Source organism: Oncorhynchus mykiss, chromosome 16 (genome assembly GCF_057628025.1).
Source record: "Oncorhynchus mykiss isolate SJ-2025 chromosome 16, ASM5762802v1, whole genome shotgun sequence".
Lineage (NCBI taxonomy): Eukaryota > Metazoa > Chordata > Actinopteri > Salmoniformes > Salmonidae > Oncorhynchus > Oncorhynchus mykiss.
In genome coordinates, this window is record NC_143037.1 from 50,439,601 (window position 1) to 50,452,342 (window position 12,742).

The 12,742-nt window shown below is 49.7% G+C and overlaps 1 protein-coding gene across 5 annotated transcripts in view; it reads right to left on the reverse strand.

The window, feature by feature from the left end:
• Nucleotides 1–12,742, reverse strand: part of LOC110492148 (calmodulin-binding transcription activator 1) — a 498,493-nt gene that overhangs the window by 305,737 nt on the left and 180,014 nt on the right. For all 5 annotated transcript variants that reach the window (XM_090203128.1, XM_090203126.1, XM_090203127.1 and 2 more), the window contains one exon: nucleotides 5,907–5,974. In XM_090203128.1, coding sequence (XP_090059254.1) covers nucleotides 5,907–5,974 — 68 coding nt within the window. The remainder of the gene's footprint in view (nucleotides 1–5,906; nucleotides 5,975–12,742) is intronic.

Here is a 12,742-nt window from a genome sequence, read left to right on the forward strand (position 1 = left end):
AACACATCCATCATGACTCTCCCATCTCCACCTCCTCAACACATCCATCATGACTCCCCCCCATCTCCACCTCCTCAACACATCCATCATGACTCCCCCCATCTCCACCTCCTCAACACATCCATCATGACTCCCATCTCCACCTCCTCAACACATCCATCATGACTCTCCCATCTCCACCTCCTCAACACATCCATCATGACTCCCCACATCTCCACCTCCTCAATACATCCATCATGACTTTCCCATCTCCACCTCCTCAACACATCTATCATGACTCCCCCCATCTCCACCTCCTCCACTCTCCTCTCAACACATCTATCATGACTCTCCCATCTCCACCTCCTCAACACATCTATCATGACTCCCCCCATCTCCACCTCCTCAACACATCCATCATGACTCCCCCCATCTCCACCTCCTCAACACATCCATCATGACTCTCCCATCTCCACCTCCTCAACACATCTATCATGACTCCCCCCATCTCCACCTCCTCAACACATCCATCATGACTCCCCCCATCTCCACCTCCTCAACACATCCATCATGACTCCCCCATCTCCACCTCGTCCACTCTCCTCTCAAAACATCCATCATGACTCCCCCCATCTCCACCTCCTACACACTTTCTCCTCTCATCCTCTATGTGTTTTGTCTGGGTAACTTCTCCTCTAGCCGCTACCCTCTCCCTGGTGGATTTGTCCCCCAGCCCAGGGGGCCCACGGCTAGCATGACTGCCCTTGGTGAGGCCCTTGGCTTGGCAGAGGCAAGCTGGGACACAATGTCCTCTGAGGCAAGGCGAAGTGGGGTGCAGAGTAGGCAGACAGTTAGGGTGGGGGACGAGGGAGGGTAGGGCAGGCAGACAGTTAGGGTGGGGGACGAGGGAAGGTAGGGCAGACAGACAGTTAGGGTGGGGGACGAGGGAGGGTAGGGCAGGCAGACAGTTAGGGAGGGTAGGGCAGGCAGACAGTTAGGGTGGGGGACAAGGGAAGGTAGGGCAGGGCAGGCAGACAGTTAGGGTGGGGGACGAGGGAGGGTAGGGCAGGGCAGGCAGACAGTTAGGGTGGGGGACGAGGGAGGGTAGGGCAGGCAGACAGTTAGGGTGGGGGACGAGGGAAGGTAGGGCAGGCAGACAGTTAGGGTGGGGGACGAGGGAGGGTAGGGCAGGCAGACAGTTAGGGTGGGGGACGAGGGAGGGTAGGGCAGGGCAGGCAGACAGTTAGGGTGGGGGACGAGGGAGGGTAGGGCAGGCAGACATTTAGGGTGGGGGACGAGGGAGGGTAGGGCAGGCAAACAGTTAGGGTGGGGGATGAGGGAGGGTAGGGCAGGCAGACAGTTAGGGAGGGTAGGGCAGGCAGACAGTTAGGGTGGGGGACGAGGGAGGGTAGGGCAGGCAGACAGTTAGGGTGGGGGACGAGGGAGGGTAGGGCAGGCAGACAGTTAGGGTGGGGGACGAGGCAGGGTAGGGCAGGCAGACTTTACTCTGCCTGCTCTCAGAGGGCTGTGCTTCCAACCAACACAGAGATAAAACGTTCACAAGGTCTGACAAACGTGTTGACATGTATATTCCATAGAACGCCCCAAATGCAAGATGACTCTTGTGCCAATGTCTGTCCTTCCTCTTCTCTTCCCCCTCTTCCTCCTCTTTTCCTCCTCTCTTCCTCCTCTCTTCCCACGCTGCTCCTGTCCTTCCCCCTCTCTTCCTCCTCTCTTCCCACGCTGCTCCTGTCCTTCCCCCTCTCTTCCTCCTCTCTTCCCACACTGCTCCTGTCCTTCCTCCTCTCTTCCCACGCTGCTCCTGTCCTTCCCCCTCTCTTCCTCCTCTTCTCTCCTCTGAACCAGTGTGAGCCCACAATGCCACAAAGCATTAGGCCCAAACACCATCACACACCCTCCACACAGACACACACATGCACACACACACAAAGTCCAGCTGAGCACGTCTCCCACCATGTGCCAGAAGAGGTGACAGAAGCGTTCACGTTACACATGGGACTGATTGACTACAGCAGGCAGGCCCAGACACACATAATGTCATGCTGACCAGCAGCTGAACGATACACACACACACTCACTCCTATCTACACTTACTCATTAAAACACACCCACACACACACAAACGCACACACACACACACTCCCACACATCATTATAGACATCCACACCCAGACACTAACAGGCACTAACACACAAAGAAAAACAAACAGTCTCTCTAACACACTTACACACCCACTTAGCTAGACTGCTGTTGGTTGGTGTGTCGGTGCCTCTGGGGTGGCAGTGGTGCTGTAGGTTTTAATAAAGGCATTGTCTTTGGAAGCTGTCTGAAGGGACTCTGCGAATGTGGGAGGAGAGGAGAGAGGGCTATTGCTCTGGGACACGGGGGCCGTAGGTTCAGTGTCATTGTGGCCCCTCAGTGGAAAGGTACTTATTGTTTGATAGTTTCAATATAAGAGAGTACATGGTGTGTTTGTGTGTTAAAACAGAGGTGAAAAGCTGACATAGCCCACTGCTCCATCTGATGGTTTCCAGGAGCCATAACAAGTCAGTGTTTGTTCTCTCTGACTACTGAAGGGGATAGGGGAGGAAACAAAGACACACACACACACACACACACACACACACACACACACAAACAGACAGACAGACAGACAGACAGACACACACACACACTAGTCAAAAGGATTGGAGCACTCCCTCAGATCCACTTTGTGATTGGCTGCAGTCATCAGAAACCGTTCCTGTGTAATAGTAATGTGTGTCATTTAAAAGGGTACTCTGTAGTTAATGAGCGATCCCTCTACGACGCTAAGGTGTCCAACACCCCTCCTGACAGACTGTTCTTTACCCATACAGCTCTCAGTCTGAACTGGTTCGCTCTCTGCCTGTTCTTGTCTGCACCATGCACCTGGGCTGCACCTTTCAAAAAGACTCCTCAGGCATCCATTTGTGTCATTTGTGATGGACATAAATGTCTGGTCCTTATTACATGAAGCATAGCATGAGGTTGACTGACTATTCACTATCCAACAGATCACTGTCTACAGCTATGGTGTCAGTTTGCCACCCCTGTCCTGTCGTGTCCTGTCCTATCCTGTCCTGTCCTGCTCTCATTTTCCTCTCAGCAGCACGCCAGCCTCAACACTTCAAGCCGCTCTTTAAAAAGGTTGACAGAAATAATGAATATGGCCATCTGCGTTGGATGCAGGGTGTAGAAATCCTAATTGTCCCTTTTAGTCTGTTCCCTACATTCAGAGAGAGAGAGAGGAGAGGTATATGGTAAGAGCGATGTTAAATCACACCGCAGGCCAGGCGTTCATTAAAGCCATTATACCAGCCTCTCCCTCTAATGGAAATGGAAGCCAGCGCAGGCAGCTCGCTCTAGCGTTGGGGTGTAAATGAAAGTTGGGAAAGATTCCCCTGGCTCTGACAGGTGCAGTCTGAATTAGCTGTAGGGCTGTTCTAGCAGTCAGTGGGAGAGCGCTGCTATTGATTTTAAGCGCTGTTGCACTTCCTATCTGAAAGGGAATGTGTATTACTAAGACTCGGCACATCAATCACTCTGCCGCTCGACTTCTCTCCCCTGGCTGCTGCCAGGCCTCTTCTGACTCAGGATAAACAAACAGATCGGACCCAAAACAAACCAACTCAAACACTGGATGGAATGAATATTCAGTAGGCGGCTCGGCCCATGTAACAAATAGCTAATAGATAAAATGTGCACACGTAATACCACTCACTACACTCACTCCTTATTTGCCTATTCATTATTTATCCTCCATGTTGGCAGTGTGTTGGCAGTGTGTCATGCAATCTCCATGCTTGTCCTGGGTTTTGTGTCACCTTGGTTAAACAGCTTGCGTCAGCTCCTTGAGCTCTCTACTCGCCCCGTTCCCCCTCTCCCCTCTCCTTTTAGCATGTTTATGACCTGACTACACACACACACTCCGAGGTGTGTCTGTGATGACAAATGGCCCTCCGTCCAGGTCCCAAGCACTGCTCTCCCTTGTGCGAACCCTGACCTGTGACCTCTCGGCAAAGTGCTGTAGGAGAAAGATTACAGCCCATCAATCAGATTCCCATCAATCACCCTGCTACCCTGTCTGTCACAACACTTTACTCTCTCTGTCTGACGGACTGCTCCAAGAACACAAACACTCCACCAGCCTCCCCCTTTCCAGCCCCACCCTCTCCACTCCTGCCTGCCTGGCCAGCTCACCTCGTCCGGCCCCCGTACATAAACGCCATAACAGCCCTAATAAAGCAGCTCCTCTCATCCTTGTCAAGTTCAGCTCTGCTCCTGTCCATTCCTCTGTAGGCTCTGTGGCTCTGTCTGGCCCCCAGCCTTTATCTCATCCCTCAGTGCCACATCTACTAAGACATCAGCACCCACATGGGGCTCCTCTAGGACCCAGCAGGCTGGTTGACAGTGAGTCACAGAGACTCCACCGCCCTCACCATTATAGTCCAACTGGATGCTGATTGGACAATGTGTGACTCAAGCCTCGAGCTTTCCCTGTTACTGTCTATCGGTCCCTTCATTCTCCAGAGTACCGCTCCTATACTTATGTTAATACCGCTGAGTGTTCATTTTCCCTGGGTTTTTCATTTCAGTTACGGTTAGTACAACTAGATAACAGAGCCTGCTGTTTTACATGTTCCTGGAGACAGCAGTTAATAACATTGGGCCTAATGTCAAATATTCCACTGGTGTCTGAAGACAAGGAGGCCTGGTGTGTTGAGTTAATTGTTGTGGGTTGATGATAAGAAGGTGTAGAGTAGAGGCCAGGGTGCTCTTTGGGCCCTCTTCTACAATTACACAGGAAAACTAATTGGCACTTTCTTTATGTGGAGCCATTATCAATGTCCCTGGCAGGCAGAGGAGAAGAGAGGAATGATCTGTGTGTCAGAGGGCCAACAGTACAGTTACACATGGATGAGGACTGTTAATAACACCAGGGATGGCTCGCTGCGTGAGTGAGGATTCCTCATCAGAATGTGTTAGATCAGTGTGTATGTGGGGCTGTGTGTGTTCTGTGTTCGCTGCATACAGACAGAAGAGCATGGGGAGGATGGGGAGGTAGATGGAGAAAGGCTAGAGAAGGCCAAGCAAGTCAAAACCCAGAACTGCCAGACAGCGGGAGATTAGTAAAAGCTAGTCAAATGAAGAGTTATGTTATGTCCGGAACCGTGCTGCAGCCAATCAGCATCCAGGAAGGGAATTACACGTTGTAGAAATAAGAGTAAATAATGTTGCAGTGGAAATAACATCAACACTGTTGACATTTAATTCCATGTGTCAGACGCGAGCGAACACGTTGATAGGACACGGCTTGTAGACGTGTTGGCATATCATGTTACTTATCATGGACAGCATCACGGGGCCGCCATCATCTTTCTTTTCCAACAGTGACCTCTTATTGACATTCATATCCACATTCCCCTCTGTCTCTCCTGGCCCACGCAGAAGGAGCTCTCAATGCAAACCCAGTTCTTTCTATTGGAGAGTGTGTGAATGTGCAGACAGATACCAACACATTAGCATCACAGTCACAGCGGAGACCAGAGGAGTGCATGTTGTGTTAATTGGCCCGCTAAAAGGCAATTATTAGTCAACATTAATGTTCCATCGTCTGGCTCAAATAGCTTTTGAAAGGTGCAAAGTTTTCCAAACTGCCATCAGGCAGATTGTAATATTAAACAGGCATCTGACTCTTGACATGAAGGGAGTGGTTTTCTGAGTGGTGCAGGAGGGATTCCTGGTACTCAGCACGAGACAGATTATTTTTCTATTTTTTTATCCGTCTGTGTAGTGACGCCTAAACACTAAAAGGCACAGTGTGGATTTTCCTGTGAAGAAAATTGTACTTTGCAGTTGTTTCTTGGGAGACTGCCTCACTTACCTTGTTTTAGGGGACGTCGTTAGCCATTCCTCATGCTTTTCAAATGTTATCAAGTAAGCTGCAATCTCCTGTGAGAGAGGAGAACGGGAGAGAGGAGAATGGGAGGGAGGAGAACGGGAGGGAGGAGAGGGAGGGAGGGAAAGAAAGGAAGGCTTAGATGTGTCATCTGTAATCACCAGGAGCTTCTGTTGCTAATACATTGTTGAGACCACGGTTCATTGACATTCAGACAGGAGAACACACAGCACAAACACAAAAGGGGCACAGAGAGGAGATAGGCCTGACGCTCCGGTAGGATCAGCCAGGTAAATTAAGATTGGGTAAAGTAGCACACAGTAGACAGACAGAAACAAGAGATGCAGCACATAACAGCTGAGTTCAGACCATCTTTGTTAAGCAGACTTTGATCTGCCTCTCCTCAGAACAGAAGACTTCAAGGTGCTTCTCCCACAGATTGACGTCTCCAGTGTTCCACATTCAGACAGAGGCTTTTAACATTTTTTGGTGCCCCCCCCCACGCCCCACCCACACACACACACACACACTCACACAGTGCAGGATGCCATGTACTGGAACAAGGCTAGCTCATATGTGGATGGTATAGGGTCCTTTACAGTCCTATACATCTAGTGTGAAGGAGATGCGTTAGATAGACAGTGGCGTAGAGGAATATAATAGAGCTGCGCTGTCATGTTTCCAGTGATCAGAGCGGCTCCTGCATCAGTCAGAGAATGAAGGCAGAGCGGCCCAGACTCCCTACGCATTTCTACACCAAACTAATGGGCAGAAATAAAAGCACTTTGGATGCTGCCAGACAACCTCATGATTACCAGTGACAGCCAGCAATTCATCCCTCAGCCAGAGCATTTATCAGCTGCTCAGACAGACAGACCGACAGAGAGACAGATAAGGAGGCATGGAGCAGAGACCTGGTGCCATCTCATAGTATAATATCATCTTTTAATATCCAGGGATGTGTGTGTGTGTGTCTCCGCGTGTTGTGAGTGTGTTCAAATAGGAGTACGAAACTTTTGCGTATATGGGCTATGTTTACACAATATGTCCCTTTGTGTTTGAGGTTACTTCTCCTGTCCACACGGGGCAATCATGTCACAATAATAAGAGGAGCAACAACGGAAATAGCCGCAAAAAGAGATACGATTGGCAGAATAAATCCCCATTCACATACAGAATAAACCCCCTTTCTCAGAGAGCCCAGTGTGTTAAACATCTAGGAGCTGAGAGGCAGCATCCCCCTGGTTCTGTGTCATAATGAGTGTGTCCTGGCTGGCATCTACCAGAGGCTGGCTGAGCCTTCCCAAGGGGTTGCTGGGGGAACCAAGGTAAGGAGGGAGCCAGGGTGAGGAGGGAGCCAGGGTGAGGAGGGAGCCAGGGTGAGGAGGGAGCCAGGGTGAGGAGGGAGCCAGGGTGTGGAGGGAGCCTGGGTGTGGAGGGAGCCTGGGTGTGGAGGGAGCCTGGGTGAGGAGGGGGCCAGGGTGAGGAGGGAGCCTGGGTGAGGAGGGTTCCAGGGTAAGGAGGGAGCCTGGGTGTGGAGGGAGCCTGGGTGTGCAGGGAGCCTGGGTGTGCAGGGAGCCTGGGTGAGGAGGGGGCCAGGGTGAGGAGGGAGCCTGGGTGAGGAGGGAGCCTGGGTGAGGAGGGAGCCTGGGTGTGGAGGGAGCCTGGGTGAGGAGAGAGCCAGGGTGAGGAGGGAGCCTGGGTGAGGAGGGAGCCTGGGTGAGGAGCGCGCCAGGGTGAGGAGGGAGCGAGGGTGAGGAGAGATCCCAGGCTGGCAGGGGTCCGCTGGGGAGGGGGTAGCATGACTGGCACCCTGGCCTCCAGGTGCAGGCTGGGAGATAATACAGCGTTGATTAACTTCCTGTCCCCCTGCCATAATGACTGGAGGGGAGGCAGGCACGGCATGACAAGATGGAGGCAGCATTAAGTGGAGATGGGGATGAGATAGGGAGGAGGGTGTAGGGGGGGGGGGGGGGCTTAAAGCTGTCGAGAAAAGCTAAAGGGCTGGAGCTGTTCTTTCTTCACTTCAGTGTGTAGCTAGGGGTTTGATTAGGAAGAAGGCACAATAAAATGAAGAGAAGGTACAGCTTTTTAAGTGAAAGAGGCACATATGTACATTCTGGCCCCTGAGACTAGAAGCATATGGATACCAAGGAGAACCGAGAGAACGGTACATTTACTGTGCCAACCAAGACTACACAACCAAGACTACACAACCAAGACTACACTGTTGTGGCCAACTACATGGAATATTCACATATGGTAACTAGCACCTGTCTCCTCATCAGAGGAGTATGAGAGAGACTACAGTACATAAGAGCTGGATAAAAATAGACTAGACAGGTTTTTTTGCACTACCACTCCAACAGAAAAGTTACTTTCCTGCATATATTATTAAATAAATGACTACTACATTAATTTCCCCCCTCCCTCCTAAAAGAGGCAGATGCTGTTGGGAGGAATAAATAGCGGGTGTAACCTCCTCGGTGACTTCAGTGCCTATTAGTGCCTTAGTCCTCTCCATCACTCGTCTTAAAAGTCAGCCGACCAGGCTGGGCAGCAGGAGATGAAATAGTGGGCCCAGTCAGTCCGGTAAATAAAAGAGGAGTGGATGGAGGCTCTCTCTCTCTCTCTCTCTCTCTCTCTCGCTCCATCTCTCATCCACCTCTCTCTGAACAGATGCCAGGGATTACTCCAAGCCCCCGATCAACCATAAAGGTGCAATAATCTTACAGCGAGAAAACAAACAAAAACAGACGTGTGGCCGTTAAACAGCTGCAAAGAGACAAAGCTTGTTTGGACTGCGTAATGAGAGGCTAGTGCTGCTTTCAGGTTGACTGCACACGCTTCATAGGCAGAACAGAGCAGAGTGAGGCGGAGTGGAGGGCAAGGCAAGCTGATGGTGCATCAAAGTCAAGCCAGCAGCTGTCAACGAGCTCTGGACTCTATCGGCTGACCTTACTGCCTCTGGCCTGCACTCCATCACAATGGGGAAATATTCACACACCAGCCTTTCAGTATACTATGTACATTATGTCTCTACCTCTCTCAATCACAGCCAGGTCAAACCTAGTACACTATGTCTCAGCCACTCTGACTCACAGGTCCAACCTAATACACTATGTCTCATCCATTCTGACTCACAGGTCCAACATAGTACACTATGTCTCAGCCACTCTGACTCACAGGTCCAACCTAATACACTATGTCTCATCCATTCTGACTCACAGGTCCAACCTAGTACACTATGTCTCATCCATTCTGACTCACAGGTCCAACCTAGTACACTGTCTCAGCCCCTCTGACTCACAGGTCCAACCTAGTACACTATGTTTCATCCATTCTGACTCACAGGTCCAACCTAGTACACTGTCTCACCCACTCTGACTCACAGGTCCAACCTTGTACACTGTCTCACCCACTCTGACTCACAGGTCCAACCTAGTACACTGTCTCACCCACTCTGACTCACAGGTCCAACCTAGTACACTGTCTCAGCCACTCTGACTCACAGGTCCAACCTAGTACACTGTCTCACCCACTCTGACTCACAGGTCCAACCTAGTACACTCTCTCACCCACTCTGACTCACAGGTCCAACCTAGTACACTCTCTCACCCACTCTGACTCACAGGTCCAACCTAGTACACTTTCTCACCCACTCTGACTCACAGGTCCAACCTAGTACACTGTCTCAGCCACTCTGACTCACAGGTCCAACCCATATCTGTACTTCAACTTACTCCACTCATTCAATATACTATGTCTAGCTGTTTGTCTAGCTCAGCTCAAGGAACACTCCCTCGCAGCAGAACTGGGTAAACAGCACCAATCAACACAGACTAGCTGTGAAAAAGAGAGCATGATCAGTAGCTAGCCTCTGTAATTGACACAGGGAATGAATGCAAAGAGCCCTTTCATTTAGTAAAGACAACAACATGCAGCTGTTTGCTGCTGAAGCCCAGCCATCTCATTTGTTCCTTTTCTCTCTCCAAAGCTGTGACACGTACGTCTACGGAGAGTACAGATAGTATGCTAGCTACATGACAGAGTCCTATACCAGTTAATGGGAGATATTAGACACCCTGAAAGAGTTTGTTTGTGCATACTCTTCTCCATAAGCCTGTTACAATCAGAGAGGCTGATGACTGTGACCTGTCTCTGCCTGGCATATGATTACCTTAATAACACTCCTTTCCTCTTCCAGTCTAACCCAGCTATCTCTGTTCTGTCTGTCCCGTCTCCCTCCTAGCAGTCACATGGTCCCCGTCTCCTACAGTAAGTGTGTCGTGCTTTTCTAAACGTTGAGGTGAAAGCCTCCAAACGAGATTCACTCCGAAACGTCTGGCTTTGCCTTTCACTGCCTCCCACTTGTCAAATGATATTTTCACACAGTGGAAGTTGCAAAATCTCGCTTTGAATGTCTTCCTATTTGAAATGAGAGATGACACTAACATATTCACCCTATTTTATTTTCTGGCACCAAAACGAGAGAGAGAGAGGGAAGCAGGTAGGCGGCAGCCACTCCACAGAAAAGAAACACCGTTTGACCCTGTCTTTGTCTTCAAATCAACCATAATGACTGTCTGGGGAGCGAGGGCAGTTCCTTTGTGAAGCTGATCAGACCGACTGCATCACCTCATTACACCCTCTCACATTCCATGGTGCGACTTTTCTGCATTCAAGTCAGTTAGTCAAAGGCTGGTTCACTTTCTGATGGGACTCTTTGAGCCCCTAGTAGTAACACTGTCCCTATGTGACCTAGGGGCCAGGCCAGCTACCCGCCTGGCCGGCTGCCTAGCTGTTTGTTGCTGTTCTGTTCACCGCGGCTATGCTAGCTTTGATTTATGTGTGTGAAGAGAGGCATTGAGAGGATCAACAGTCCCCTGTCTGGAACGGCAGACCTGATCACTTGAAACAACTGTTGTCGTTCCATGAAAAGGGAGATACGAGTCTTTTGGCATTATCTCAGGGCGCATCAGACACCTGTCTCTAAACACCATCCATAATGGCTCTCTCTCCCAAAGTGCAACGGAGAATTTGATCTGAAAGAAAACAACAGAGAAGCACAGAGGGGAGGTAGACGGGGTCTCATGTCTTGGAGGCATACTCCCGCCTTTACGAATACAAGCATCCATCCATGCTACTAGTTGATGGGTACATTTCCCCCAAATACTAATCTTTAACAAAACAGTGACAGAGGAAAGATACATGGGTTTACTCCCTGGTAAGTATGAGCCTTTAAGAATGCAGTGCAGAACGTATGAAAAGCAGAGGTTCAACAGTTATTCGCCCTCTTTTGAGCCATTACGTGTCTTTTTCACTCGTTGTCTGGCATAAGGGCACTAATGAAAAGCTATGTTAATCGAAAGCTCTTAGAAAAACAATTTTCTACAGTGTATTGATTAGCAGCCTCAGCTAATGGCACTTGAGAATCATCATAGAGCATAGGACAGGTTAGGATAGGGTATATAGTAGCACAGTGCCTCTGGTCATGCTTTAGTTGAGGCCTGGGGAATGAGGGAATGGATCCTGCCTGACGGTGCTGCTGTCTTTGACCTTGGCCTGCACTTGAAAGCAGGAAGCTGTATGAGCGGAAAGGGGTGGCGGTTGAAGACGGATATGGTGAGAAGAGCCTCCCTGATGACCCAACTCCACAGGATCCCAGGGTCTGTATGGAGAGCCAGGTCATCTGATATTTCCTCCAGGGCAGCCTATGAAACATAACTGGCCAGGGCCAGGAGCAAATGGAATAGAGGAGGGAGGAGGGAGGAGAGGAGGGAGAGAGGTGGGAGGAGAGGAGGGAGAGAGGTGGGAGAGAGGTGGGAGCATGGATAGCTGCTCCAGTATCAAGGGATCCCGGAAGACAAATTCAAATGCAATTAGACACAGGAGAGATGGAGTGATGGACAGGGAGAGAGAGAGAGGGAGAGAGAGAGAGGGGGAGAGAGAGAGAGAGAGGGAGTGAAAGACGAGAGCGAGAGGAAAAAATAAGGAATATCCAAAAAGTGTGATTATGACAGAAACTAATGTGTGAAAAGCAGGAAAAGAGTAAAGCTCTGATTAAAAGTCTGCATCCATTCACACTTCCAAAACGCAGCCCCCACGGTGAGTCATCGGGTCTTTTTTCTTTATAATTCTTGAATGTGTAATGTCCTAGGAACAATATTTCAAACATTGTACCATCAATATGATCTCACGTGGCCATATAGCTGATTCAAGGTAGATCATTTTAAGTAGAGAGAAGTTAAGATTGTTGGATTGTAACTTTTTGAACATTGGAAATGTGCCATATATCAATGTTGGAAAAGGTGTAGCCATGGAATAAAACATTAGCTTGGTCCCAGAAACTAATGGTTTGGGCCAGAGCCAGCCTACATGATGACGTTATCAACTCCAATCCTCTGGCTAGATTTGTTAGAGACGATCCAATCGCTGATGAATTTGTTTACAACGCCCCTCGTTTTGAAGTCACACAAACGGCTTCAGACGGAATGTGTGTGGCAATCAATAGAGCCGCGGAATTAAATTCCGGACGAGTCGTCAGGCAAAGAAAAACGATTTTTAAAGCAGCACGGAAAGCGATCGCGGAAAAAAGGAAGGTATTTTACTGTGAATGTACAAGTGGATAAAATGAAGACCTATAAACTTTGTTCAAGTAACTTTACCTCAGCTTGCCTAAAAGAGAGTGAAGGCTGGATTAGTGTTACTATAGGAAGCAGTGTAGTACGGTGGACGCAAGTACTAGAAGGAGCTAGCAAAAGAGAGTGGATTAACAATAGTGTGTTGACAGCTGCACTTGGCATCTGCTGGTGAGGGGC